This window comes from Trichomycterus rosablanca, chromosome 5, assembly GCF_030014385.1.
Source record: "Trichomycterus rosablanca isolate fTriRos1 chromosome 5, fTriRos1.hap1, whole genome shotgun sequence".
Taxonomy (NCBI): domain Eukaryota; kingdom Metazoa; phylum Chordata; class Actinopteri; order Siluriformes; family Trichomycteridae; genus Trichomycterus; species Trichomycterus rosablanca.
The window spans coordinates 5218535-5245559 of record NC_085992.1 but is presented as its reverse complement, the minus strand read 5'-3'; the positions used below and the strand labels follow the sequence as shown (position 1 = coordinate 5245559).

The following is a 27025-nucleotide window of genomic DNA, read 5'->3' as shown; positions in this document are numbered from 1 at the left end:
AGTCTGACCCCACTAGAATAATTGTTGTACTTATGCAACAGGTTCAAGTTTTATAGTTCCCTTGTGTTGTTTATGTAAAGTTTAATGCATTTTGGTGGCATTTAGGGTTTGAACCATCAGCTGTGTTGTCGGCCAGTCAAGCATCTACGTACGCATTATGGACTATATCTGAGGTAAAAGATGGATGAGGGTTTTGCCCGAGGCCCTGCGACAGGTTGGCATCCTTACTGCATTACACCAAGTGATTCTGAGGGAAACTGGACTCTTCGCAACTCTGACCTTGATTGCTAGTACAACAAAACATTTTATATTCATGTAATGCAGTAAAACTGTATTTAAACACATCAGCAGCTGTATAGCAGACCAGTCCAGTGCTTAAGTCCACATCCAGCCTGCAAAGTGCACAAATTCTGTTCTAGTAACTGGTGCAGAGCGTATATATTACCGGCACTTTTCTCGTGGTAATGCAACTTCAGAGCAGTGGTAAGCCCACGGGGACGGCTTCCTCCCGCTAACAAGTGAATAATGAGAGCAGTGGCTTTCCGAAGTGGAATTAGTTGTTTTTGTTGATGCGAGGACCACCAGGAGGTTAATGGAGAACCAGCGGTCCCGGCGGACCTGCACACTTTCTCTGCATTATTGATTTGTTTGTTCATTTCTTTACGGGAAAAGGTCTTGTAAAGCATTTGCGGAGGAAAAAGTGTTGCGCTGATATTTAATTCTGCCACGGCTGACACCGAGCAGCTGTTTTTTAAAGCACCAAGTATTTTAGGCCTGTTCGGATCTCAACTGTATTGAACTGCTGCAGGACCTTAACACATTAACATGAGTATCAGGATGAGATTGATCTTGTGCACGTATGAGTCTGGAGGCTTTCATTTGATTGGGTTAATATGTTTGTCATCTCTTTATTACTGCCATAAATATTTATTTATTTATTAGGATTTTAACATCATGTGTTACAATTTGGTTACATGTATGACAGGACATGGTAGTTACTGGTTACTGATTCATCAGTTCAAGTTTTGATGTCAAACACAGTCATGGACAATTTTGTTCACCTCACTTGCACTCACATGTCTTTGGACTTTAAGATGAAATCGGAGCTCGCAAAGGAAACCCACACAGACACGGGGAGAACATGCAAACTCCACACAGAAAGAACTCAGACCACTTCATCTGGGAATCAAACCCAGGACCTTCTTGCTGTGAGGCGACAGTGCTACCCACCGAGCCACTGTGCCGCTCAATTGCCACAAATAAACACTGACTTTGATAAAGTTGAATCTCTGTGTGGTGTTTATGTAACACATCTCAGCTGAAGCAGTTGAAGGCTGGTGCACTGCAGTGACACTGACATGGTGGTGGTGTGTTAGTGTGTGTTGTGCTGGTATGAGTGGATCAGACACAACACCTCACTGTCATTGCTGGACTGAGAATAGTCCACCAGCCAAAAATATCCAGTCAACAGCGCCCCAGCAACAGCAGCAATAGATGACCGATCGTCTCTGACTTTACTTCTACAAGGTGGACCAACTAGGTAGGAGTGTCTAATAGAGTGGACACGATATTTAAAAACTCCAGCAGCGCTGCTGTGTCTGATCCACTCATACCAGCACAACACACACTAACACACCACCACCATGTCAGTGTCACTGCAGTGCTGAGAATGATCCACCACCTAAATAATACCTGCTCTGTGGCGGTCTTGTGGGGGTCCTGACCATTGAAGAACAGGGTAAAAGCAGGCTAAAAAGGTATATAGACGTTGTAGGGCAGTGATAGCTCAGTGGTTAAGGTACTGGACTAGTAAACAGAAGGTTGCTGGTTCAAGCCCCGCCACCAAGTTGCCACTGTTGGGTCCCTGAGCAAGGCCCTTAACCCTCAATTGCTCATCGTGCTCACTGTGTAAGTCGCTTTGGAAAAAAGCTTCGGCTAAATGCTGAAAATGTAAATGTAATTGAAGCCGATAAAATGGACATTGAGTGTAGAAACAAGGAGAGGTGGTTTTAATGTTATGGCTGATCAGTGTACAGTCATCCAGTTATCTCGGAACAGCCAAAATAAGCAGACTGCATAAACTGTCATGACGTTACACAATATAAACCGTTATTAACTTACTCATGTTGATTATTGATGACATAACACTGCTTCAGTACAAACACACATGACTTAATCAGGCGGTTTTCCACTCATCCTCCATCCAGCAGTTTGTAAGCCAGCTGTATTACACACAAGTGATTTTACAGCTTGAGCTTGAACTGTAGAAAGTCATTCACAATTAGCAAGAGGATTTAACCACCAGCCAAACGACTTCATGCTGCACTTCTGCTGAATTTACCATTTAAACACAGAGAAGAAACACAAGGACACGTGTGTAAGAAGCTGCACCAAAATGTGCCAACATTCTGTCTACTGTAAATGTGACTATGAAAATGAATAGTGAATATTTTTTTTTCCTTGTAGGTCTCTGGTTGCTAATCTGGCAGCAGCGAACTGCTATAAGAAAGACAAACATTTGGACCTAGAGGAGAACTGGAAGCTGGTAGAAAAAGCTCGTGTCTACTACATTGCCGTAAGTACATGTACATTTCTGGAGGTATCTCTGTACTACAGGCCTTAAAATGGCAAGCTAGAGTCCAGACGTTGACTCCAACAGAGAAAGAGAGATAAGTAGTATTAGTAACAGAAAGTGAATGACCTGTTGGATGAGATGCTTGCTTTATATAGTGGTATATAGTGGTATACAGGGGTATATAGGTCACTGGTGACTCAGTAGCTCAGATCAGAAGGTTGCCGATTCAATCACCACCAACACCAAGTTGCTACTGTTCATTTACTGCCAGGTCCTACCAGTCAATGATCAAATGACTTCAAATCTCAGTGTTTTGTGTGTTGGAACAGGTAAGTGTGTGTTTATAACTATCTATATAAAACTGAACATGTTTACATGATGTGGGTGTGATTTCAAAATACTTGGATGTAGCTGAGCTAGATTTCCTTACCAACACATCTAATCTAGCACACATTTACCCAAGTTAGCTTGATAATAATATTAATTTAGGGTGGATGGAGTACTTTTATTTATCATATAAACGTACACACGTGTGCAGTACAAAGCAATTCCTTTTCCACATATCCCGGTTGTTTGGAGACTGGGGTCAAAACACAGTACGGGACCCCTGGAGCTGTTAGAGTTAGGGGCCTTGATCTAGAGCCCAACAGTGGCTGCATGGCAGTGTCGGCAATCAAACCCACAACCTTCTGATTGGTAACGCACATCTCTACCAACTAGGATTCCACTAATTTATTTATTTATTTATTTAAATGTTGAGTTTTATTTTATGATTTCAGCAATTAGTCTCGAGTCACGTGGAATCAAAAGAAAAAAATCCTTGATAATAATAATAACAATATTGGTAATAATAATAATAATAACAACATTGGTATTAATAATAATAATAATAACAATATTGGTAATAATAATAATTATAATAATAATAACAACAACATTGGTATTAATAATAATAATAATAACAATATTGGTAATAATAATAATAATAATAACAACAACATTGGTATTAATAATAATAATAATAACAATATTGGTAATAATAATAATAATAATGATAATAGTAATAACATTGGTATTAATAATAATAATAACAATATTGGTATTATTAATAACAATAATAATAATAACAATATTGGTATTATTAATAATAATAATAATAATAATAACAATATTGGTATTAATAATAATATTAATAATAATATTGGTATTAATAATAATAATAATAATAACAATATTGGTATTAATAATATTAATAATAATAATAACAATATTGATATTAATAATAATTATATTAATAACCATAATATTAACAATAATAATAATTAATAATTAATAATAATAATAATAATGCTTATATTAATAATAATAGCAATAGTGGTATTAATAATAATAATAATAATAGTATTAATTATAACAATAATTATAATAATAATGATTATTTTAATAATAAACAATATTGATAATAATAAATAATATTATAATTATAATATTAATAATAATTATAATAGTAACAATAATAATTATACAATAACAATAATGATAATAATAACAATATGGATAATAATAATTACAATAATAATTATAATAATGATAACAATAATAATGATAGTACCAATAACAATAATAATAATGATAGTAATAATTATTATTATTATAATTACAGCAATAATGATAATAATAATAACAATAATAATTATAATAATGGTAATAATAATAACGACAACAATAATAATGTTTAAAGATGCGTGTCTAAATGAAATGAGGCATTAATTAACTCATTTTCATGATGCATTTAAGGACGTTTTTAACAAATTTAAGTTCTATTTCTATTATTGTAACTTTTTATGAATTGTCTGTGTTTCTGTGCACACGTGTCGTGTTTTAGTACGTTTCATAAAATATCTTTAATAGGTTTGGCAAGTCAGTTTGAGCTTCAGTCATCTGACTTCTAAGTAGTCTAAAGAACTTCAAACTTTAGTCTGTACGGTTCAGTGTTTTACTTTCTTACACAAAGTTTCTTTCTCTTTCTTATTTTCTACATTTCTCTGTTATATTGCTGCACTTGGTTCGGTCCTCAGTGAGAATTAAAATTTGATGTCGTTTTTTCTCTTGTATAAACCAGGATCAGATTTTATTCCATCAGGTAATAAAAACTTACAGAATCTTCAGGTATTTTGCATCATTGTGCCTTCAGCGGTTTGCACTTGTTGGAGATTATTCTGGATAAGTGCGTTTGTGAGATGATGAATGTGATCTGAATGGAAATTGACTTGTGGTGGTGATACACGGCGTATTAAGTACATTTCAAGTGGTGTACAGTTCTAAATCAGGATTGTTGTTCTTGTTTATATTTGTACATGTTTAAATGCAATTTAATGGCACTCTCTCATTTAACAGATAACATAACATTAAAACCACCTCCTTGTTTCTACACTCACTGTCCATTTTATCAGCTCCACTTACCATATAGAAGCACTTTGTTCTACAATTACTGACTGTAGTCCATCTGTTTCTCTGCATACTTTTTAACCTGCTTTCACCCTGTTCTTCAATGGTCAGGACCCCCACAGGACCACCACAGAGCAGGTATTATTTAGGTGGTGGATCATTCTCAGCACTGTAGTGACACTGACATGGTGGTGGTGTGTTAGTGTGTGTTGTGCTGGTATGAGTGGATCAGACACAGCAGCGCTCCTGGACTTTTTAAACACCGTGTCCACTCACTGTCCACTCTATTAGACACTCCTACCTAGTTGGTCCACCTTGTAGATGTAAAGTCAGAGACGATCGCTCATCTATTGCTGCTGTTTGAGTTGGTCATCTTCTAGACCTTCATCAGTGGTCACAGGACGCTGCCCACGGGGCGCTGTTGGCTGGATTTATTTGGTAGGTGGACTATTGTCAGTCCAGCAGTGACAGTGAGGTGTTTAAAAACTCCATCAGCGCTGCTGTGTCTGATCCACTCATACCAGCACAACACACACTAACACACCACCACCATGTCAGTGTCACTGCAGTGCTGAGAATGATCCACCACCTAAATAATACCTGCTCTGTGGTGGTCCTGTGGGGGTCCTGACCATTGAAGAACAGCAAGAAAGGGAGGTAACAAAGCAAGCAGAGAAACAGATGGACTACAGTCAGTAATTGTAGAACTACGAAGTGCTTCTATATGGTAAGTGGAGCTGATAACATGGACAGTGAGTGTAGAAACAATGAGGTGGTCATAATGTTATGCCTGATTGGTGTATAGTAAATGGAGCTTTTTTGGCATTTTGATTTAGTATTTTAGCAAATTTTTCTGGTGCCAGTGATCTAAAGATAATAAATAAATGCTCATGTTTGTGGTAAATTTGACCACCGAAAGGTTGGCTTGGCTGCAGAAGCTCCTCTCTCTGACTGACCTCTCAGTCAAACCAGTTTACTTACAGTGTATCACAAAAGTGAGTACACCCCTCACATTTCTGCAGATATTTAAGTATATGTTTTCATGGGACAACACTGACAAAATTACACTTTGACACAATGATAAGTAGTCTGTGTGCAGCTTATATAACAGTGTAAATTTATTCCTCCCTCAAAACAACTCGATATACAGCCATTAATGTCTAAACCACCGGCAACAAAAGTGAGTACACCCCTTAGTGAAAGTTCCTGAAGTGTCAATATTTTGTGTGGCCACCATTATTTCCCAGAACTGCCTTAACTCTCCTGGGCATGGAGTTTACCAGAGCTTCACAGGTTGCCACTGGAATGCTTTTCCACTCCTCCATGACGACATCACGGAGCTGGCGGATATTCAAGACTTTGCGCTCCTCCACCTTCCGCTTGAGGATGCCCCAAAGATGTTCTATTGGGTTTAGGTCTGGAGACATGCTTGGCCAGTCCATCACCTTTACCCTCAGCCTCTTCAATAAAGCAGTGGTCGTCTTAGAGGTGTGTTTGGGGTCATTATCATGCTGGAACACTGCCCTGCGACCCAGTTTCCGGAGGGAGGGGATCATGCTCTGCTTCAGTATTTCACAGTACATATTGGAGTTCATGTGTCCCTCAATGAAATGTAACTCCCCAACACCTGCTGCACTCATGCAGCCCCAGACCATGGCATTCCCACCACCATGCTTGACTGTAGGCATGACACACTTATCTTTGTACTCCTCACCTGATTGCTGCCACACATGCTTGAGACCATCTGAACCAAACAAATTAATCTTGGTCTCATCAGACCATAGGACATGGTTCCAGTAATCCATGTCCTTTGTTGACATGTCTTCAGCAAACTGTTTGCGGGCTTTCTTGTGTAGAGACTTCAGAAGAGGCTTCCTTCTGGGGTGACAGCCATGCAGACCGATTTGATGTAGTGTGCGGCGTATGGTCTGAGCACTGACAGGCTGACCCCCCACCTTTTCAATCTCTGCAGCAATGCTGACAGCACTCCTGCGCCTATCTTTCAAAGACAGCAGTTGGATGTGACGCTGAGCACGTGCACTCAGCTTCTTTGGACGACCAACGCAAGGTCTGTTCTGAGTGGACCCTGCTCTTTTAAAACGCTGGATGATCTTGGCCACTGTGCTGCAGCTCAGTTTCAGGGTGTTGGCAATCTTCTTGTAGCCTTGGCCATCTTCATGTAGCGCAACAATTCGTCTTTTAAGATCCTCAGAGAGTTCTTTGCCATGAGGTGCCATGTTGGAACTTTCAGTGACCAGTATGAGAGAGTGTGAGAGCTGTACTACTAATTTGAACACACCTGCTCCCTATGCACACCTGAGACCTAGTAACACTAACAAATCACATGACATTTTGGAGGGAAAATGACAAGCAGTGCTCAATTTGGACATTTAGGGGTGTAGTCTCTTAGGGGTGTACTCACTTTTGTTGCCGGTGGTTTAGACATTAATGGCTGTATATTGAGTTATTTTGAGGGAAGAATAAATTTACACTGTTATATAAGCTGCACACAGACTACTTTTCATTGTGTCAAAGTGTCATTTTGTCAGTGTTGTCCCATGAAAAGATATACTTAAATATCTGCAGAAATGTGAGGGGTGTACTCACTTTTGTGATACACTGTATATGGGTCAGAGGAAAGATGCCACACATTCTGTGAAGGTCACTGACTGGGCTGAGCAGTTTTATTTAAGGTGCGTGCTCTGCTGACCGACCTTAAAATATCAACCAACAGAAGCTCCAGCAGTCTGCCGGTCCGTATCGCTCCAAAATGAGCCGTTTATTGGCGGACATGCCACAAACTGTTGCTCGTAATCACCCGTAATCAAGATTGGTGTGAAGTGCAACCCTATTACACTGGACTGTTAATGAGCCGTTCCAAATGCGACTGGAATGATGCGGCGTGCAGGTCAGTACTTGTACAGCTTCATTCAGCACCAGAAGAGCGTTCCGTCTGCACCAGGCTGGACGGCCGTTTGTGGATCCCTCTAATAAAGGCCTGTGATTAACCTCGCCACGGGAATCAGTCAATTCGGCGAGCGGTGTAACGTGACACTCTAATCATTTTCAGCCCTGATTAAAGGACTTTCACCACGTCGCTCCTCGCTGAATAGAGAGCCTCAGGCTACGGGAATGAAAAGTAGCCGGGCTGCGTTCGTCTCCTTTGTGTTTCGCACCTTGGCTGAATGAAGTGGGGCGTTCATGGGAAAATGTCCTGATGGTGCTGTCTCAGCTCGTCCCGTCGTTGTCGTACGCGCTGACGTACTGAACGCCCGAGATTCCGTTCGGAGCGGCTCGTAAAGTCCGACAACAAAGCGAGCGACAGAACGGACGCATTCCGATGTTTATTGAAAGCGCCGTCCCCGTTCAGTCGGGCCCGGCTTTCCACCGAGCTTGTTAGACAGGCCTCTCGAGAGTGAGGGGAGAGTTTGTGGTGTCAGTGCCCAGTTTGGTTTGTCCTCGGCTCAGATTTCAGCTAGGATCCGAGCGCCGGGCATCCCAGCGGGCTCACTTGTTTTGGTTCTGCAAGCCTAAACAAAGCTGTGATGGCGACTTCTCTAGGTGCTCTGCAGGTCTCCACTCTCGACATGTTTACTGCATTCTCTGCTGGGGGTTTGATCCATTTCCATTCTGCATTTAGCAGATGCTTTTATCTGCAGCGACTTATGCGACAGTACTATGACAGTTTACTAACTAAGCAATTGAGAGTTAAGGGGCCCAACAGTGGCAACCTGGCAGTGGTGGGGCTTGAACCAGCGACCTTTCTATTACTATTCCAGTACCTTAACCACTAGGCTACAACTGTTTGAGAGTAGATTATCCGGTTATGGAGTTTATCAGTAAAGATGTCGCACTATTTCACAGTAAAATAGGGTTCACATGTATCAACAGCGTTCAAGTTCAATTCACTGGGTACCAACACACTGATGTTTTCAACAGTATATGATACAATTGCAACACATCAGCTGATTTAAATAATAATACACTGTCGTCACATTATTATGACCACCTGTTAATATCCAGAGTAACTGCCGTGTGCAGCACGGACAGCAGCTAGACGGGCTGGGAGTGACTCAGTGAGGTCCTGTTAGATTGTCACAGGTATCTGGATCCATGCTGACCACAGTGTATCCCACAGCTGCTGGAGGGTGAACACGACGATCAAGGTGCTCCCATAGATGCTCATCTGGGTTCTGGGGAGTTAGGGAGTCAGGGTAGTACTTGGAAGTCTTGGACATTTCTAGAGGTGTGACATTGTCTTGCTGGAAGATCCCATCCGCCCCAGGGAAGACAGTTTTACCCATGGTACGTTCACTCATGACAGCAACGAGGGATATATTTGCAGACAGCCTATCTTACACCTACCCACCCAGCCAGCTCACGAAACATGACTTCCTTCATGAGTGACGTGCTGCCGCTGTCGAAAGTAGGAACTGGTCAGAATAATGTGAATCGACTGTGTAATAAGAAGAAGCCTGACGTGCTTGTGTGTGCTGCAGAAATCTTCTGATTCTGTTCCTGGCTCTTTTTGTTCATGCTCTCCCCCTGGTTAGAGCTACTGATGATCAGATATATATCAGAAATGGACAGAAGTGTAAACTCGTACAGTCACGTTGCTTCAGATGAGCAAAAATAACACAAACAAGTTGGTTTTAAGGGGAAGAATAGCAACAAATTCGTGGATTCACCAAACCTTCCCCTTAGACCACAAATTCATGGTTATATACAGTATATTAAAACAACCTCATAATTTGTGCCAGTAGTCTCAAGAAACCACTGCGCTGTTTATTTCCGGTTATTATAGCCTTTATAGTCATTCAAAGCAACCGGTGTTGCTCCAGCATTGTCATGATAACATTTTGCCACATGCATGCCCCTGAAATAACCCTGGTGGTTCTAAAGTGGACACTTTGAGTCCAGCATCTGGCAACCCATCGCTTAAGAAGTACCACTAATCAGAACATTAACTCCTGATACAGAATGCTGCTGGGGTCTGTAGGCACATAGGTAAAGTGTTAATATTAACCTCAGAGTCACCTTCACCAGAACTATGTTCTATGTATTTTGTGAGGAAATGGGTGTGTCTAAGAACAGCCCAAAACTAACCCTGTTATTGCTCTTGAAGAAGAGTCCGAACTCTTAAGCCGTCCATGGATCTACGATTGTATAAACAGTAGCATGAAGCAGCCCTGATCCTCTTTCCCAGATCCTTTCCATTTTGGGAAGGGTCCGTCTGGGGTCAGGCTTAAATCCCTTTCGGTTTAATGAATAATAAAAGCGAAACAGACTGGACTGGAATAAACAGTTTTGTCCTGTCAGAAGTCCTGAGAGAAGATTTTAGAGAGTGTGGTGTGTGTGTTGTGTGTCTTTGTGTGTGTATGTGTGGGGGGGGTGGAATTTAGTTAGTAGTTCAGAAGCGAGGTTATGTAAGTGACTTCCTCTTGCGTGGAACTGTCCCAGATCCTGGCACCAGCCTGTCTGTCGGCACCCAGCCTCTCTGTATCACGCTAATGTCCAGCTGTTAGCCGTATTGACCTTCACTTGCTCTCTGCATTATTCCGCCCTCACGTCTTCTCCTTATGTCTGGTAGATGAATACACTGGAGTGCTGACTTCTGTCCGGCTATTAATCATATTTTATGAATCTGATGAGTTAAAGCACTTCACTCTGGGCTAAAGGACTCTGGATTGGTTTTTAAAGCATTTCAGCCTTACAGGAAATGATTATTAGTGTAAAGTAGGAAGTGCTCTTCACTGTGCTTTAATAGATTTGGCACTTGGTCTGTGTGAAAGCAAAGAGAAGATCCTGAATGAGCAGTACAGTCAAGTCGAGTTTATCAACGTGCAGCTGATAGATGGGTGGATGGATGGATGGATGGATGGATGGATGGATAGATAGACTGATTGACAGACAGACAGATAGACATAGACAGATAGATAGATAGATAGATAGATAGACAGACAGACAGACAGACAGACAGACAGATTAATTGGTTGATTGACAGACAGACAGACAGACAGACAGACAGACAGACAGATAGATAGATAGATAGATAGACAGACAGATAGACGGACGGACAGATAGATAGACTTGGACTTTTGTGCCCATATAAACAGGTCTAGTTTGACTAGATTAAGCTACAGCCATTCCTAAGCAAGCTGTATGGAACAGTGGTCTCTTTAAAAAGCTTGCTACTCAATTGGCACTTTATGCTGGAAGGCAGTTTGTCCAGACATCATTGAATCTTCTGAGGTATAAATATTTATATTTAAGCTATAATTTAATGCACTACTGCTGGCTAATTGGCTTCTTACAGGCTGTAACAAGCTGTTTTATGACAGTATATATTATACTCACAAATATAAAGGTATAGAAGTAGATATGGCGTATTGAGGTCGGGTATTGAAGAGTATGGGAAGAGAAAATGGTTTAAATTGTACATTTTTAAGAGCCTCACACAGCTGCGTGGATCAGCGTGAGGACTCGCTGCAGCTATTTATAGTCGGTTGAGTAAATTTTTAATGTAAGTTGGTTCCGAGCCAAATGAATGCGAGACTGTTTGGAGGGGAAAAACGTTCCAATCAAACTGTGAGTTTACCCGAGGTGAACCGAGCCTTTAAACAGCTCCTGCATGCTGGTGGCTGTACTGTATTCTTTACTTTCTAAATCCAGGCGGCTCAGAACTAAAATCTGAACTTGTTTCTCATTAGCATTAGCATTGTTTTCAGGTGTTTTGTGGATGGTATTATTGTTTGAAGGCTTTCTTATGACATTATTATTGTTATTATTATTATTACACGAATAATATTATTTTGTGTACTCTACAGCAGGTAGGACCAGGATTTTTGTTGTCAGTCCTGCACTGAGGATCTCTAACAGGAACCGGTTTCAGTTCCGTTCCAGTTTGCGCACTTTATTTTGAACTGTATTCTGTATTCCCATTTTCTCCCGATTAAGCGTAGTCAATTTGTCGCTACAGACCTCCAAACTTCATGTGGCCTTCAGATTAGCTCAAGAACAGTATGTAGAGAGCTTCATGGAACGGGTTTCCATGGCCGAGCAGCTGCATCCAAGCCTTATGTCACCAAGCGCAATGCAAAGCGTCGGATGCAGGGGTGTAAAGCACGCCACCACTGGACTCTAGAGCAGTTGAGACGTGACGAATCACGCTTCTCCGTCTAGCAATTCGATGGACGAGTCTGGGTTTGGCGGTTGCCAGGAGAACGGTACCTGTCTGACTACATTGTGCCGAGTGTAAAGTTTGGTGGAGGGGGGATTATGGTGTGGGGGTGTTTCTCAGGAGTTGGGCTCGGCCCCTTAGTTCCAGTGAAAGGAACTCTTTGCTTTCAGCATACCAAGAGCTTTGGGGATGGTCCCTTCCTGTTCCAACATGACTGTGCACCAGTGCACAAAGCACAAGCTCCATAAAGACGTGGATGAGCCAGTTTGGTGTGGAAGAACTTGACTGGCCTGCACAGAGTCCTGACCTCAACCCGATAGAACACCTTTGGGATGAATTAGAGCGGAGACTGCGAGCCAGGCCTTCTCGTCCAACATCAGTGTCTGACCTCACAAATGCACTTCTGGAAGAATGGTCAAAAATTCCCATAAACACACTCCTAAGCCTTGTGGAAAGCCTTCCCAGAAGAGTTGAAGCTGTTATAGCTGTAAAGCGTGGGCCGACATCATATTAAACCCTATGGATTAAGAATGGGAATCACTCAAGTTCATATACGTGTGAAGGCAGGCGAGCGAATACTTTTGGCATTATAGTGTGTGTATTTATATATTTCCGTGTCTGACGTGCACTCCCCAGCAATCCCAAAATGCCAGGCTGAGTTTTTATAGTGTGTGTATTTGTGCACTTGTTTTAATGCACTCTTCAGTGCTTTGATTAAGTGCTGAGTAATGCCCCCTCCAACCCTAATTACCACTGACCTTACGTACCAACCCGCTGTTTATTTATAATCAGAATGAACCATTATTTTCCCATTCACAAATATTAATCTCTGTTTTTTTACACTATGCAACAGTAAAGTACTCATTAATGAGCCTGGCATGAGATCTCCGAGTGCCCTGCTGTCGAACGCTGGGATTCGGACACAAAGTGAGTTAATGGACTCTCGTGCCGGGACATCCAGCGCAGCGCAGGGCAGTGCCATCCCGCGGACTGCGCGGCCATCTTTCACAGACGGAGGGCGGTAGAGGAGGCGGCGCAGAGGAGAGGAGGGGGTTTGAACTGGTGCCAAAATGTTTGGTGGCAGGCTGTTGCTAGGAAGTGAAGATCCTGAGGCAGAGCGGCGCACAGCGAGCCGTAATGAGGGGCAGAAACCGAGCTGCAGAAGATGAGAGGAGAAAAAAAAGCATTTCAAACAGAAAATGCTGCAGATTCCGGGTTTATCGTGGCCGCCCGGTGTTTCTGTATTTATTTTATTTATTTATATGTATATACAATTGTTAAAACATCACCCTATTCCTGCGAAGGTGGTGCAGTGCAATGCTGCAGGACTATTTCTGTGCCTGCTCTCTAATTTGATCTGTTTTGGCGCATGCATCATGCCAGTGCATTAACCTCACGGTGCCAGCTGTACTAAAGAGAGAGTCGGCGGGACAGAACCGGATCCTTTTAAAGAGACAGTAGTGCCGTTTCTGGGGCGGAGGTGCGAGATAAAGAGGTTGATGTTTGACGTCTGACGTTTAGAAAAGAAAATAATTAAAGGAGGAGGTAGGAAGGCCGAAGAGACCCTAAAAGCAGCTGAACTCCTCGGTTTAAAACTCTGCGGTCAGCTTGGCGCCATCTAGCGGGCATAATTGACAATGCCTGCAGCAACACGGTTCTGCTAGGGAGGGATGACAGGACTATGTGGGTGGTGTCTTCAAACGCTGTTTAAGGACCCTGATTGGCAGATAGAGAGGTGCCTGTGCAGAGTGCATAGGTGAAAAAGGGTTCCACTAAGGGCTGTACGTGGGTCGAAGTAGGCGTGAGCAGCAATATACCCACCTCGACTGCAATCAGGGATCCCCCAGCAGCGGAAGACAGATTGACTACTCTAAATTGGGAGAAAATGCAGAAATAAAATAGAAAAAAAAGCACCTGGCATGTGCCAGTCTCTCTGAATGGATGCTCGGATCGTGTGGCTGCGAAAGTGTCACCTGCAAAAGAAAAGAAAATTGTCATTTGCGCTCTCTCGCTCTCGCGTCAGGTTTTCCCAGCACGCGTAGCTCAGAATTCACGTTTGGCGTTGGCACGCTGGCAGGGCGCAGGCTTTCAGAGCCGTGAGTGCTTCGCCGCACACGGTGCAGGTCGGGTCTCATCGGGAGAGCGGGAACACACCATTAACTGGTACAGTACGCGGCATGCCAGGCTGCACCCTGATGTGGCGTATGCACTTCCCATCTCTCCGCCCTCTCTCTCTCTCTCTCTCTGTTTTTTTTCTGACCTCTGTGTTCCCTAGTAACAAAAATGCTTTGCACCCTAGTGGGGGGGGGGGGGGGGGGGGTCCATCCATAATGTCCATCCATAATGACCCCTAATTCACAGGGCTGTGGTGTAGCGATGAATTGTGTAAGGTGACTCACGGCACTCTCTCTCCCACACACACCGTGCCCCCTGTGTGTCATGCCCGCTACCACACATGTGCACGTATTCAGGCGGCCCTCACGCTGACCTTGAGCCGAATCCGGCTTCAGCTGGCCTACACGCCGTCCCTCGTCCCTTCCCCCTCGTCCGCCGAGAAAGATCACACGATGCAAATTGAGAAAAGAGAGAGAGAGCGATGGAGTTAGGATGGAGGCGAGGGTGGTGGCGGGGGCAGGCAGGCATTTGGCAGGCTGTGTGTGACTGTAGGCGATTGGTCACAGTGTTGCTCTGCTCTGATGAAATTGAATCTGCCCGTATTTACATGCAGGGTTTCATTCTTGGCAGGCCTTATTAAATACATTTGTAAACGCACTTCATCTTGATTAGAGTTCATGCCTCGGGGCGGCATCCGCTACGCCTTCCTTTTCTGGTTCGGACACGCTCAGAGCGAGCGGCCGCGGCCCGATCCAGCCGTGCGCTGTCCTGTAGGTCACATGCGTACCTGTAATTTTAATTTCCCTTCCCATGCCGGAGGCTAATGTAGCTTGTGTTGAAAAATAGTGCAATTAATATAAACCTAATGATAAACTTTCTGCCCACTGTTAGGACCCTGGAGCCTGGCATGTATCACCGTCTAGATTATTGTTTACATCTAGAGGAAATTATATACAGTACAGCCTAGCTGCAATCAGAAATATTTACACACACACACACATTAAAATGTATTACAGTTATTATTATTACTTAGTTATTACACAGATCGGCCATAACATTAAAACCACCCTCTTGTTTCTACACTCACTGTCCATTTTATCAGCTCCACTTACCATATAGAAGCACTTTGTAGTTCTACAATTACTGACTGTAGTCCATCTATTTCTCTACATACCTTTTTAACCTGCTTTTACTCTGTTCTTCAATGATGCAGGTATTATTTAGGTGGTGGATCATTCTCAGTAAAGTATTCTTTCTTTCGTGCAATTACACCTACAAAATACAACACTACTGAAATAAAGAAGGAAATAATAGAGAAATATGAGAGTTATTGTTGTTTCTGCTAGATACATGTTATATAAAAAGAAGGAAATGTATTATGGTGTATGATACAGCACACATACTGTACTGAAATGTGATGCGTGTTTATGTACAGTACAGTACTACTGTGTATTGTTGTTTATTATTGTTTATTACAGGAATGTCTATTCTATAATTTAAGATTAATGGAAAATATACAGTGTATCACAAAAGTGAGTACACCCCTCACATTTCTGCAAATATTTTATTATATCTTTTCATGGGACAACACTATAGAAATGAAACTTGGATATAACTTAGAGTAGTCAGTGTACAGCTTGTATAGCAGTGTAGATTTACTGTCTTCTGAAAATAACTCGACACACAGCCATTAATGTCTAAATGGCTGGCAACATAAGTGAGTACACCCCACAGTGAACATGTCCAAATTGTGCCCAAAGTGTCAATATTTTGTGTGACCACCATTATTTTCCAGCACTGCCTTAACCCTCCTGGGCATGGAATTCACCAGAGCTGCACAGGTTGCTACTGGAATCCTCTTCCACTCCTCCATGATGTCATCACGGAGCTGGTGGATGTTAGACACCTTGAACTCCTCCACCTTCCACTTGAGGATGCGCCACAGGTGCTCAATTGGGTTTAGTCCATCACCTTTACCTTCAGCTTCCTCAGCAAGGCAGTTGTCATCTTGGAGGTTGTGTTTGGGGTCGTTATCCTGTTGGAAAACTGCCATGAGGCCCAGTTTTCGAAGGGAGGGGATCATGCTCTGTTTCAGAATGTCACAGTACATGTTGGAATTCATGTTTCCCTCAATGAACTGCAGCTCCCCAGTGCCAGCAACACTCATGCAGCCCAAGACCATGATGCTACCACCACCATGCTTGACTGTAGGCAAGATACAGTTGTCTTGGTACTTCTCACCAGGGCGCCGCCACACATGCTGGACACCATCTGAGCCAAACAAGTTTATCTTGGTCTCGTCAGACCACAGGGCATTCCAGTAATCCATGTTCTTGGACTGCTTGTCTTCAGCAAACTGTTTGCGGGCTTTCTTGTGCGTCAGCTTCCTTCTGGGATGACGACCATGCAGACCGAGTTGATGCAGTGTGCGGCGTATGGTCTGAGCACTGACAGGCTGACCTCCCACGTCTTCAACCTCTGCAGCAATGCTGGCAGCACTCATGTGTCTATTTTTTAAAGCCAACCTCTGGATATGACGCCGAACACGTGAACTCAACTTCTTTGGTCGACCCTGGCGAAGCCTGTTCCGAGTGGAACCTGTCCTGGAAAACCGCTGTATGACCTTGGCCACCATGCTGTAGCTCAGTTTCAGGGTGTTAGCAATCTTCTTATAGCCCAGGCCATCTTTGTGGAGAGCAACAATTCTATTTCTCACATCCTCAGAGAGTTCTTTGCCATGAGGTGCCATGTTGAATATCCAGTGGCCAGTATGAGAGAATTGTACCCAAAACACCAAATTTAACAGCCCTGCTCCCCATTTACACCTGGGACCTTGACACATGACACCAGGGAGGGACAACGACACATTTGGGCACAATTTGGACATGTTCACTGTGGGGTGTACTCACTTATGTTGCCAGCTATTTAGACATTAATGGCTGTGTGTTGAGTTATTTTCAGAAGACAGTAAATCTACACTGCTATACAAGTTGTACACTGACTACTCTAAGTTATATCCAAGTTTCATGTCTATAGTGTTGTCCCATGAAAAGATATAATGAAATATTTGCAGAAATGTGAGGGGTGTACTCACTTTTGTGATACACTGTACTTGTATTTATAACAAAAAAGAGCATTTAAGACATTAGAAAGGTTAGGGGTAAGGGGGGGTTTGGGAGGTCTGGCACGGATTAATTCTATTTACATTATTTCTTATGGGAAAAATAGGTTTAACTAACGAACATTTTGACTTAAGAACAGCCCTTCAGAACCAATTAAATTTGTAAGTCAAGTGTCCACTGTGTATAAATGTTTGAGACGTCGTGTTTTCAGACGTGTACGACGTGAATAAACTCTGTAACATGCTTTACTGGGTTTCCACGCGGAGTAATTCTGCACTAATTGCAGTCAGCGATGCTAAAATCCAGTGTGATGTGTGACGTCGGGGCTTTAATAGTACAGTAATGTGCATGTAGCATGTTTAACCATTAGCCCCCCTGCTAATTTCGGAAATGTTCCTCAGCTCAGACGCGCAGCGGTAGCCGGTGAGGATTTATTTGACGTCTCGCCGTCAGCGTCTAATTTGCTGTGAATCAGACAGGCATTAGCACACCGCTGACGTTGAGGTGGCCGTTTACTTAGCGGCACGATATTTGCAGGAATAATTGAGCCATTATCAGCCGACGCGAGCGCCGTCACGTAGGCCGAGCGTGGTGATGTGCAGCTTAGAGGTGCTGGGATGCTGGGCTGAGGCATTATGGGTAATCACACCCCCTGCAAATCTGAGAAACTGCCGGCGTCACAGCTGTACTGGTTATAAACCAGTAACTCACTGATCATTTTGGAACCGTGTTCTGGTTCTCAGGTCAGTCATTTTGGAACTGTGTTATGGTTCTCAGGTCAGTGATTCTAGAACCATGTTTTGGTTCTCAGGTCAGTTATTGTAGAACCGTGTTTTGGTTCTCAGGTCAGTGATTCTAGAACCATGTTTTGGTTCTCAGGTCAGTTATTGTAGAACCGTGTTTTGGTTCTCAGGTCAGTCATTTTGGAATCGTGTTCTGGTTCTCAGGTCAGTTGTTTTGGAACCGTGTTTTGGTTCCCAGGTCAGTGATTCTAGAACTGTGTTTTGGTTCTCAGGTCAGTGATTCCAGAACCGTGTTTTGGTTCTCAGGTCAGTGATTCTAGAACAGTGTTTTGGTTCTCAGGTCAGTTATTTTGTAGCAGTGTTTTGGTTCCCAGGTCAGTCGTTTTGGAACTGTGTTTTGGTACCCAGGTCAGTCGTTTTGGAACCATGTTTTGGTTTTCAGGTCAGTGATTCCAGAACAGTCTTTTGGTTCTCAGGTCAGTTATTTTGTTGCAGTGTTTTGGTACCAGGTCAGTCGTTTTGGAATCGTGTTTTGGTTCTCAGGTCAGTCGTTTTGGAACCGTGTTTTGCTTCTCAGGTCAGTGATTCCAGAACAGTGTTTTGGTACCCAGGTCAGTGGTTCTAGAACAGTGTTTTGGTTCTCAGGTCAGTGATTCTAGAACCGTGTTTTGGTTCTCAGGTCAGTGATTCTAGAACCGTGTGGAAGCCGTTCTTCCTGCTTGACCCTGGGGAGGAAGCCCAGACCAGGGAGGTCAGGCTAATATTTACAGATAATAAGTGGACACTGTTGGAGCTCTGCGGGCCCCTGACTGGCTGAGCTCGAGTTAGCCAGAGCGTTCGATCAGAGCATGGACGCTAACGTCCACTTTCGCTCCACATCAGCCTCAGGAGTGCTGTGCTCTCCGCCAAGCGCTTTCATCGAAACGTCGATGCACCGGGACCGTGAAATCCACTCGGGCGATGGAGCGAAGTAGGAGACGTGGAGATGTGCTCGATTGTTTCTTAATGTGCTGAGGATTGAAGCTAACATAGTTTTACATGGGTGGGATGATGAGGGCATGCAAGCGTGCTAATGAGACAGAATCAATACAATAGTGTGAAACATCAAGTCTGGTTGAGTTCTGGCTGAATTATGGAGGTTTTAGAGCATTTATTCCTCAGGTTCAGATGCTCATAGGTCATTTTTGTTTTTGTTAGCGTGTCTTAAAATATGAAGTATAACATGCTACATACAGAAAGCGTGAAGTGATGATCACTTACCAGACTTGAGGAAGAAAAAAAATGCCTTTATTTATCATATACAGGGTTAAGGTTCTTGCTCAAGAACCCAACAGCGGCTGCATGGCAGATCCTGGATTTAAACCGACAGTCTTCTGATTGATAGCCCAAAGCTCTACACACTAGCCTACCACTGTCCCCAACCACTTCTAACCAGGAGAGCTGGAGTTTCCTTTATCTTACACTAAGCATGGTTTGCGGGTCGGGCCTAAATCACAGCCGCCTCTCATTTGAAAGCTGTATTAACACTGTGCAGATGTTGAAACGGTGTGAAGCAGCTGTTGAGTGACGGGCCCCGATGTGCCTCTCTAAAAGATTGCTCCTTTTACATCCTCTGTTGTTGTTAACAGGTAATTATTTGTGCTTTTTAATTTGCATAAAAATACCAGTTTCACTACCAAGTGTACCAATTCCAGAACCAGTATCAAACACACACATTCAGTATCTAAGCTCACAGTTTCAGTATAAATGTCATTGTAATGGTTTATTAACCAGGTCCAGTTAACAAATGTAACCAGTTCAGTTATCAAAAATACCAGCAAGTTTTAGTTCCAGTACTAAAATACCTAGAGTACTCAACCAGTCGGGTGTCTACACACAGCTATGTGCTCGGCTGTGTCTGAGGGAGTGGATGGCCAGAGCCCCCGATGGATTGGTGTTCTATCCCGGGTTGCGTTACACTGTTACTCCCAGTGATTCCAGAAAAAAGCAGACTCACCGGTTTTTGGTACTCAGAACAGTCGTTTTGGTCCTCAGGTCAGTTATTTTGGAACTGTGTTTTGGTTTTCAGGTCAGTCGTTTGGGTACTCAGGTTTTGTTACTCAGGTCAGTTGTTTTGGAACCATGTTTTGTTACTGACCCACTGTGACCCTGACCAGGATAAAGTGCTGGTAAACCATAAAGTTGATATAAAATATTCCAGTTTTAGTTGCTATTTATCAATGTCAAGGCAGGTGGCTTGGTGGATAGCACTGTCGCCTCACAGCTTGAAGTTCCTAGGTCTGATTCCCAGGTGGAGCGGTTCAGGTCATTTCTGTGTGGAGTTTGCATGTTCTCCCCGTGTCTGTGTGGGTTTCCTTCGGGAGCTGAGGTTTCCTCCCACAGTCCAAATACATGCAAGTGAGGTGAATTGGAGATACAAAATTGTCCATGACTGTGTTCGATATTAAACTTATCTATGGTGAATCAGTAACCAGTAATTATCTGTTCCTGTCATAAATGTAACCAAAGTGTAAAACATGATGTTAAAATCCTAATAAACAAACAATTGAACACATTTGCAACGTGTTTATAATACAGATGTACCAAATATTAATGAAACTCTGAATGTTTTCAACTTTTGTACTGAATTAATGCTGATTGTATGAACTGTAATGAAAAACCTAGACTAAGGCAACATTTATTACTGGTCTCAGACTTTTGGCCCTCACCGTATACTGGCGGGGGCCCGGGGGTCTGGTGAGAGCCACCAGTCGTTTGGAAACTGCTTTAATGCTGCAGCTGTTCAATCTAAATGTTGCAGCTGTCCAGCGCCGGACCCCAGTGAGCCAAGATTCATGTATTTCTCTGAGAGATTGTTTCTGTCATGTCCCCCGTTATTGCTGATAGGTAATCATTTACACACACACACACGCACACACACACACACACACTTCTACATGCATGACTGGCACTGAGACTTGCACGCCGGACAACAGTATACTAGTGTGCTTTCCAAACCTGGAGGGTTTAGCTTATTTTCCTTTTCTAATATACACCGATCAGCCATAACATTAAAACCACCTCCTTGTTTCTACACTCACTGTCCATTTTATCAGCTCCACTTACCATATAGAAGCACTTTGTAGTTCTACAATTACTAACTGTAGTCCATCTGTTTCTCTACATACTTTTTTGGCCCCCTTTCACCCTGTTCTTTAATGGTCAGGACCACCACAGAGCAGGTATTGTTTAGGTGGTGGATCATTCTCAGCACTGCAGTGACACTGACATGGTGGTGGTGTGTTAGTGTGTGTTGTGCTGGTATGAGTGGATCAGACACAGCAGCGCTGCTGGAGTTTATAAATATCGTGTCCACTCACTGTCCACTCTATTAGACACTCCTACCTAGTTGGTCCACCTTGTAGATGTAAAGTCAGAGATGATCGCTCATCTATTGCTGCTGTTTGAGTCGGTCATCTTCTAGACCTCCATCAGTGGTCACAGGACGCTGCCCACGGGGCGCTGTAGGCTGGATATATTTGGTTGGTGGACAATTCTCAGTCCAGCAGTAACAGTGAGGTGGTTAAAAACTCCATCAGCATTTCTGTGTCTGATCCACTCATACCAGCACAACACACACTAACGCACCACCACCATGTCAGTGTCACTGCAGTGCTGAGAATGATCCACCACATAAATAATACCTGCTCTGTGGTGGTCCTGGGAGAGTCCTGCGACAGTGAGTGTAGAAACAAGGAGGTGGTTTTAATGTTATGGCTGATCAGTGTACTAGCTGATGATAAACTTGACAGCTTTTTGCATAGCATGTTAGCTCTAACGGCTACACGAATGCAGATTCCCCCATGTAAACCCTAGCGTGTAAGTAACGAAGATGGAAGTACAGCAGTGCTCCTCAGGGACGTGAGCATGCTCGCTGGAACCAGTAACATCTTCACCCGGAGTGATTGTTTATTGTTTTGCTGTATTTTTCCTGTGACTCGTCAGTTAACAGGCTGCCTGTGATTTATTTGTATAATATTCAGTAATCAGGCTCTGGATTTTGGCCGTGACCCCACACACACCTGGCTGAAGCCCCGTTATATAGACCCTGAGGAATGGGGGAATTCAGACAGCATTGATGCAGCTGTACTACACACACACACACACACACACACACACACACAGCTCTAATAATGGAATTGTATTTTATTCATCTCCGGTCTTCTAGTTCGGGTTTTGATATACAGTTGTTCAGTAAAAGTCTGTCTGCCCTGTGATGGACCGGCGACCTGTTCGGGGTGTCTCCTGCCTTTCGTCCAATGCACTGGACCCACCGAAACCCTGACCAGGATCAGTAAAAGTCCTCCTTGATTGACTACCCAGCTAATTATTACTATTTGAAATATGCACTTTGATTTTGAGCTGACCTCTGACCTCATGAGAAATTGACCTGCTTGTTTTTATAATGAACCTGCAGCTGTCAGTTTATATGGCCAAAAGAATTCGGACACCAGACAGTCTGCTCATTGTCTCCACCCCTCCCCACTTTCGTTTTGGCTCTCCTGAAAAGGTTTTCCATGAGTGTGTGCCTGTGAGCATTTGTGAGGCCAGGAACCGATGTCCGGCGAGATGGTCCAGCTTCCAAGCCACGTTTCAGTTAATCCAAGAGGTCTTCAGAGGGTTGAGGTCAGGACTCCGTGCAGGCTGCTGGACACAGTCATGCTGGAACATAAAAGTTAAAATCATATTGATGTTATATAATTAAATATAGTGGTACCTTGAAACTCGACATCAGTTGGTTCTGGGAGTGGTGTCGAGTTTAAAAGACGTTGAGTTTCAAGGTATCTTTTCCCATAAGGATGTTTGGGAAACCTGTTAATGCGTTCTATGGTCCTGTGGAACTGCATATATTTTAGGCTAATGTAAAATAATGAGGTTGTTTTTGACACTTTTAAACTAAAAATAACACAAATATAATTTTAAAAAAATGTAACATTTAAAATTATTTCACACAAATGCAGATTTGTCTCATATTCGCACTTGACATCTAACCGCACCGCATAAGCCGAGCGCTGAACAACACAACAATCCCATACACGTCAAGTTTAAGGGTAAAAATTTTGTGTTAGTGTGTGCTGTGCTGGTACGAGTGGATAAGACACAGCAGCGCTGATGGAGTTTTTAAACACCTCACTGTCCCTGCTGAACTGAGAATAGTCCACCAACCAAAAATATCCAACCAACAGCGCCCCGTGGGCAGCGTCCTGTCACCACTGATCAAGGTCTTGAAGATGACCAACTCAAACAGCAGCAAAAGACGAGCGATCGTCTCTGACTTTACATCTACAAGATGGACCAACTAGGTAGGCGTGTCTAATAGAGTGGACAGTGAGTGGACACAGTATTTTAAAACTCCATCAGCGCTGCTGTGTCTGATCCACTCATACCAGCACAACACACACTAACACACCACCACCATGTCAGTGTCACTGCAGTGCTGAGAATGATCCACCACCTAAATAATAGCTGCTCTGTGGTGGTCCTGTGGGGGTCCTGACCATTGAAGAACAGGGTGAAAGCAGATAAAAATATATATGGTAAGTGGAGCTGAGTGTAGAAACAAGGAGGTGGTTTTAATGTTATGGCTGATCGGTGTATAAGCTCATAATGAGTAACACAGTGGTATGTTGTAACACAGAGACAAGAGATGATTAAACACCCGACTTTGATTATTATTCTATAACGGCAGCTTTTTCAAAATATGTTAAGCAAAATAATGATAATTAAAATCATTTTTAATGATTTGCAGTCTTAATTTCCTGATTTAGAATGTTCTAAACCCTGCCAAACTGCCCAAAAACGCCTGGTTATAAATACTGGAAATGAATTTTGAAAGACTATTTGAATATGTAATCATTAAATGCTTGAGTTAGTTTACTGCCAGGAGTTCAAATAAGTGTGAAAGAGACGAGAAAAAAAGAACTAAAACGATTCTATCAATTATATGACATTAGATTAGAGTTTGATTAGTGCCAGTCTTTTCCTGCCCACACAGTCGTGGTATATCCTGCATATGAAGCTTTGAAACAATGCTGTTAATAAAGGAAAAGCTTCCTCCACTTCCTACGTGGAAATCCTAATGGGCTCGTACGATTACTATAACAATCATGTGGGCATGATGCTGATATTAGGCTGTTAATGCTAAATGTTGAATTCCCTGCAGAATCACTGTGACATGATTATTTAACCACACTGATAATAGGAGCCTGCAGGCAGTGACATGCCCAGCTGGTGGGTATGCACACATCAGGATGTGATATAGGGCTTTTTCGCCCACAGATCATACATTGCGAGGATTCTCTTTTCCTCCGTTTAAATAGGAACAGAACAGAAATCTCATCTGTTTGAAATAGAAGTGATTTAGGTAGAGAAAACAAACAGATTGACGGAGGACGTCCAGAGCAGCTCGAAAAAGTTCAGTCCTCCCGACTCTCTGTTACATTAACAGTCTGGTAATCAGAAGCTTTTACAGAGTTTGTACATTTATCTGAAGCCACTGCTCTTATGTTTATGGACACTTTTAGATCTTAAATGCCCTACTTAAATTATTTTCTACTATACAAATTACTAACATATACAACCATACTCTACAGATAGGGTTAGACCCCCCCTGTTTCAACACAGACTTTTAACAGATTAAGAAAAGTGCAAAATAAATTATGACTAAATAAAATACTTTCTTGTGATAGTGTGATTACTATCAGCTCCACTTACCATATAGAAGTACTTTGCAGTCTACAATTACTGACTGTAGTCTATCTGTTTCTCTGCATGATTTTTTAGCCTGCTTTGTCCACTCTATTAGACGCTCCTACCCAGTTGGTTGTAGATGTAAAGTCAGAGACGATCGCTCATCTATTGCTGCTGTTTGAGTTGGTCATCTTCTAGACCTTCATCAGTGGTCACAGGACGCTGCCCACTGGGCACTGTTGGCTGGATATTTTTGGTTGGTGGACTATTCTCAGTGCAGCAGTGACAGTGAGGTGTTTAAAAACTCCAGCAGCGCTGCTGTGTCTGATCCAGTCATACCAGCACAACACACACTAACACACCACCACCATGTCAGTGTCACTGCAGTGCTAAGAATGATCCACCACCTAAATAATACCTGCTCTGTGGTGGTCCTGTGGGGGTCCTGACCATTAAAGAACAGGGTGAAAGGGGGCTAAAAAGGTATGTAGAGAAACGGATGGACTACAATCAGTAATTGTAGAACTACAAAGTGCTTCTATATGGTAAGTGGAGCTGATAAAATGGACAGTGAGTGTAGAAACAAGGAGGTGGTTTTAATGTTATGGCTGATGAGTGTAAATAGAATAGAAGAATAAAACTCTTCTTCTTTTTATTCCAGCTTGTTTAACAAGAACATTAAGGGCCTTGCTCAAGGACCCAACACTGGCTGGTACAAGCACCTAAACACTTTTGACACAACCCAATAATATGATTATAAATATATAGTGATAAAAATTTGGTGCATTTTGGTCGTGAGAGGGTGAATCGATTCTGAATGTTTCTGGTCCATCGTTGCCTTTGGACACTTTATGCTGTATAGTGTAAACCTGGGCGGCACGGTGGCTAAGTGGGTAGCACTGTCGCAGCGAGACTTCTCACAGCGAGAAGGTCCTGGGTTCGATCCCCAGGTGGGGCGGTCCCGGTCCTTTCTGTGAGGAGTTTGCATGTTCTCCCCGTGTCTGCGTGGGTTTCCTCCGGGTGCTTCGGTTTCCTCCCACAGTCCAAAGAAATGCCGCCTATTGTCCCATAGTTACAGACCAGTGCATTGTAGTGCCGGTCCCAAGCCCGGATAAATAGGGAGGGTTGTGTCAGGAAGGGCATCCGGTGTAAAACTGTGCCGAATCCCGCCGGCGACCCCTAACGGGAAGAAGCCGGAAATGCCGACCCCGTAACAAGAAGATGCTGTACAGTGTAAATCTGAGCGGTAAATAAATGAAATATTTGTGTGATAATTAAGCGTATAGATTGATGTAGATGTAAAACTCAGCTGGAGTTCAGAGGGATAAATGGCGGATCTACACTAGTGGATCAGGAAGAGCTCTGATGGAACCTCACTGTGCAATCTGAGCTTTTGAGTGCGTCCTTGTTTTATCTGCTGAGTACATAATGTGTCCACAAAGACCAAAATCCCCACCCCAAATCATCGGGATCATATTTAAGGATTATTTAACATTAAAGAGGGTTTACTCGATCTTTGTGGCAGCTTGTTTGTTCCTCCCGATGGCACTTCTGTGCATTTCTGAGGCTTGTTTTAGCTTTGAAAAGCACAAGATAGATCCTCTGACTAGAAGCAAGACTTTTCAGCAGGATGATTTAATGTCCTCCTTCTCTCCCGCTCTTTCTTCTTATCTTCTGGGCTCAGGAAGTAGTTTAAATTAACAGGCCGGCTCTGAAGCCATCAGGCGAGCTCAGGCCCACAAGTATTTCCTGTTATGGCATCGTTCTTAATCCATGAAACCAGATTTCTCATCTGTAAGGGAGATAATGTGTCTGGAAAAGCAAAAACATTTACTCGGTGTTATCATGATTAAGCAGCTTAGCGGCGCTACGGAGGACTGGGGAGTCGCGGCAGGAGATACTCTCTCTTTCCTCTCTCTCCTCTCTCTCTCTTACACACTTTCTGTTCCCCCTGTAGAAAACATCACTGCTGGATTGATGCAGTGAGCCTCTCTCAAAAACCAATCCATTTCTGCCCTTGTAATAAACGGCCTGTTTGTTTCAATTGGTGGCAGTCTGAAACGTGGGAGCTTTGTTTCCCATCAGCGTGTCATGTTCGGTTAATGAGCCGACT

General features: G+C 43.1%; 1 protein-coding gene across 2 annotated transcripts in view; it reads left to right on the top strand.

The window, feature by feature from the left end:
- The window catches only part of adka (adenosine kinase a), a 220702-nt gene that overhangs the window by 96454 nt on the left and 97223 nt on the right, over positions 1-27025 (top strand). For both annotated transcript variants that reach the window (XM_062995561.1, XM_062995562.1), the window contains exon 6: positions 2467-2575. In XM_062995561.1, the coding sequence (XP_062851631.1) occupies positions 2467-2575 (109 nt within the window). The remainder of the gene's footprint in view (positions 1-2466; positions 2576-27025) is intronic.